This window comes from Anopheles arabiensis, chromosome 3, assembly GCF_016920715.1.
Source record: "Anopheles arabiensis isolate DONGOLA chromosome 3, AaraD3, whole genome shotgun sequence".
Taxonomy (NCBI): domain Eukaryota; kingdom Metazoa; phylum Arthropoda; class Insecta; order Diptera; family Culicidae; genus Anopheles; species Anopheles arabiensis.
Genome location: NC_053518.1, coordinates 37439295 through 37442581, shown reverse-complemented (window position 1 = coordinate 37442581; position 3287 = coordinate 37439295). Strand labels below are relative to the sequence as shown.

General features: G+C 41.1%; 1 protein-coding gene across 1 annotated transcript; it reads left to right on the top strand.

The window, feature by feature from the left end:
• Positions 1-1721: 1721 nt before the first annotated feature.
• LOC120900786 lies at positions 1722-2616 on the top strand. The gene is made up of 2 exons (XM_040308252.1): positions 1722-1857; positions 1930-2616. The coding sequence occupies exons 1-2, from the start codon at positions 1810-1812 to the stop codon at positions 2425-2427; spliced, it is 546 nt and encodes a 181-aa protein (XP_040164186.1). The 5' UTR covers positions 1722-1809; the 3' UTR covers positions 2428-2616.
• Positions 2617-3287: the final 671 nt, after the last annotated feature.

Below are 3287 nucleotides of genomic sequence, written 5' to 3'. Positions count from 1 at the left end.
GAAAGGAATGTGTTGACCGTTCGCATACATTTTATGAGTCGTGCACCAAGATAGCAGAACATAAAAGAGGGGGGACGGGACCTCACACCACCATCATTGCTTCGTGTGTGTATGTCATCTTACCAGAGCCATCCATTTTGCACGTCCATCCCATCGTAGGTGTGAGCGTGATCATAAGCGAGATCTCGAAAGATGAGATCGAGTCAGAGTCCTTATTAAATCGAAACTACCTTTTAGTGGAACGCAACACAACAGCAACGAGTACACCGACTAATTGCAAAAGACTGCCTCAATCATGAAGAATATTGATTTAAAAGAAAAATCAAACCCATAGCAAAACCGATTGCGATCATGTCCCATATCGGTGGGGTGGAATCATCCCTCACCGTTTCATTCATTCATTCACGGTTACTACTAATGTACTCGCGGGGTGGCACGTGGCGCCCACCAGTGGTCCAGAGTTTTTGGGAAATAGAAATACATATATATATGTCTATTTTATATATTGGTATCCCGACGCCGAACTGTGCCAGCAGTTTTGCTGGCTTTGGTCCAGCTTTCGAGCATCTTTTACGTTTTACACTACGGACGGACGATTGCAGAAGGGCAAAGTGCGGCAAAGGAGACGACTTTAGGCCGTCGTACTTTTGAACTCCACCCGGTAGTAGATTACAGAACTAAACGGTCGTACACGATCGATCGTGAACAGCTATCCGGTCCGATCTGTGGCGCACTCAGCAAACGGCCTAGGTTTGTGGTTCTGATGAATGGGCCGAAGAGATGGCATAGACAAAACTTGCAAGAAAAAATAAAGACAAAAAAATCGGAACAATTTACTAAGAATAAAAATCTTACCGAATTATACACAGAAAACAATACGTACAGTCAATTTAGGGACAGCGTCAACCGATCACGATCGAGACGGCAATCGTCCACAATAGTTAAATGAGCAACAAACTTTGCTAATATTTTTTACATTCTGTAAAGAAATGCTTCCATATTTTTTTCTCATTAAATTTACACAACTGGTGGTTGGTCAAATTTGCGCAAAATAAAACAAAACATTCTTTCCTATGTTGCAATGAATAGTGAAAATTGGGAATCGATCTGTTCGGAATTTCTTAAAAAAAGGTTGTAATACGCAAGGGAAATGAACCATTAATTTATGATGCAAATAAAAACGAAATCACACTCATAGATTCCTCCTGCAAGGAAATTTGTGAGGAATGGAACAAATTAAAACGAAATTCTGATTGTGAGAATGCTTTATGCACACATAAAAGAACAGTGTTCTAACCATACATCCCGGCTAACAAAAAGGCAAAGCAAATAGTTTAAAACTATGTTCTCCAGAACGGTGCGCGCAAGATTTCGTGACTTCTCCAGCTGCTATGCTAGTTTTGGTTTAGTAGTATCTTTAGTATACACTGGAAACAATCGATATGTTGAGGAAACTAATTTTTATGACGCATATAATGGATCAATCTTCAAATGGAAATCAAAATAAACCAATAAAATAATGTACTAGTGCGAACGAAAGCTAATGTGCCTGTTTGGTGTATGTGTATTGAAAGAAAGAAAAAAAACAGGAAGAATCTGGATAAACTGGGAAATAAACATCTCAATGCTTGCAACGGTAAATTTGAATGTACAAACGAAGTAATCAACTGTGTGTCATAAACGTAACCGGATGGCAATCGCGTAAATGTCAAATTTCGCAAAATAAACTGATCCAAAATCAAAACAAACCCCAACAATTGCCTCTACTTTCGTACGGAGAGGATTATTTTTTAAAAATAAATATCCAAAATGCACGATATTATCATTCAAACAGTGTCCGAGCAGGATTTTACAGAGGTTTGTTAAACTACTATTTACCCTTTTTTGCGATGTGTGTGTGTGTATCTCATAGCGTCATCACAATTGCAGGCCATTTTCCTGCTTATCGATTACATCGTCGAGGTGCCCCGGCAAAGCCAGCAGTGTCGCGACCGTTTGGCCCAGCTGCTCGGTCATGCCACCTCCAGCGATGAGCTGAAACACACGCTGAAGTTGTTTGAAGCGCTCGTTCGCAAATACTGCATCGGTGAGGTGGATGAAGTGCGGCTCCGCTCACATCTGGCCCAGCTTTCCCCGAACCGGCAGGACCGGGTGGTGGAAATAGTGAACCTTCGTCGACCGGAAATAGCACGCCGATTGATCGACGAGGTGAACCGGCGGGAAGGAGGTGTACCGCTGGTCGAATCGTTCGACTGGAACGTTAGCTGGATTATGGGAAGTAGCAGTTTGGCGTCACACCGCAAACAGCTGTGCACGGTAGCACTTGCCTGCCGGGATGGTGCAGCAAAGCCACACACGATCAGCTTCGAAATGGGTCGAGAGCAGGTGGAGCAGGTAATACGGGAGATCGAGACGGTTGTTGGATGATTGAATTTGTGAGTATGACTAACAACGGAAGCCAGTTTAACAAAGTTTCCCCAATGCTTTACAATAGCTGTATCCCGAGGTTTGCTTTTCAAATTAAATTCCTATCAAGTTACTCTTCTAAATTTGTCATTGGAGTGCTAAAGTTTAATTTTAATCGAATAAAATATGTAATTAAGTTAGCCTCTTTCACAGAGCAATTCCAAATAAAAAAAATCTTTCCAAAGAAAGAAATGCAGTGCATACCACAAAGTGCCAACTCTAACCGTCGATTCCAAATCAAAATGCATATCGTAGTTGCCATTGCTCGTAGAAATACGCTCATACTGGTTCATATTACGTTCTTGTCGCATCTTGTTCATCTTAGTTCACAGTGTCTGCCATGCATGGTATGAAAAGTGAGATTTGTCCTTCTGACTCGTTTGCAAATTGAACTACACGCGCGTTATTCAATGAAAGTGAACTGTTTTATAGCGAAATCCAACAGTCAATATCAATTAATTTAGTGATTTTTTCCGGAGTGTTTTCAGGAACGGTGAATAATTAAAACGTATTGAAATATGGCATCATGGTGAGTTTAACGTATCTGCTGCTTCAATTAGTCTTACAAAAAACTGGCAGATGAGACGCCCAAGCTTTTAGGAATTTGTGCAAGCTAATTATTAGAACACTTAGTCGTACTGCTTGGATCGGGTTGAGTCCAATAACTTGTTCAATTGGTCCATGCTCATGCTGCTATACTGGACTGTATTGATTCATTCTGTTAATGTAACGGTCTTGGTATATTATGTGATACTATGTATATTTGCTCATCAAATACCTCTGGTCACTCGGTCCCTGACCGCAGCTACCCATCAATGTAA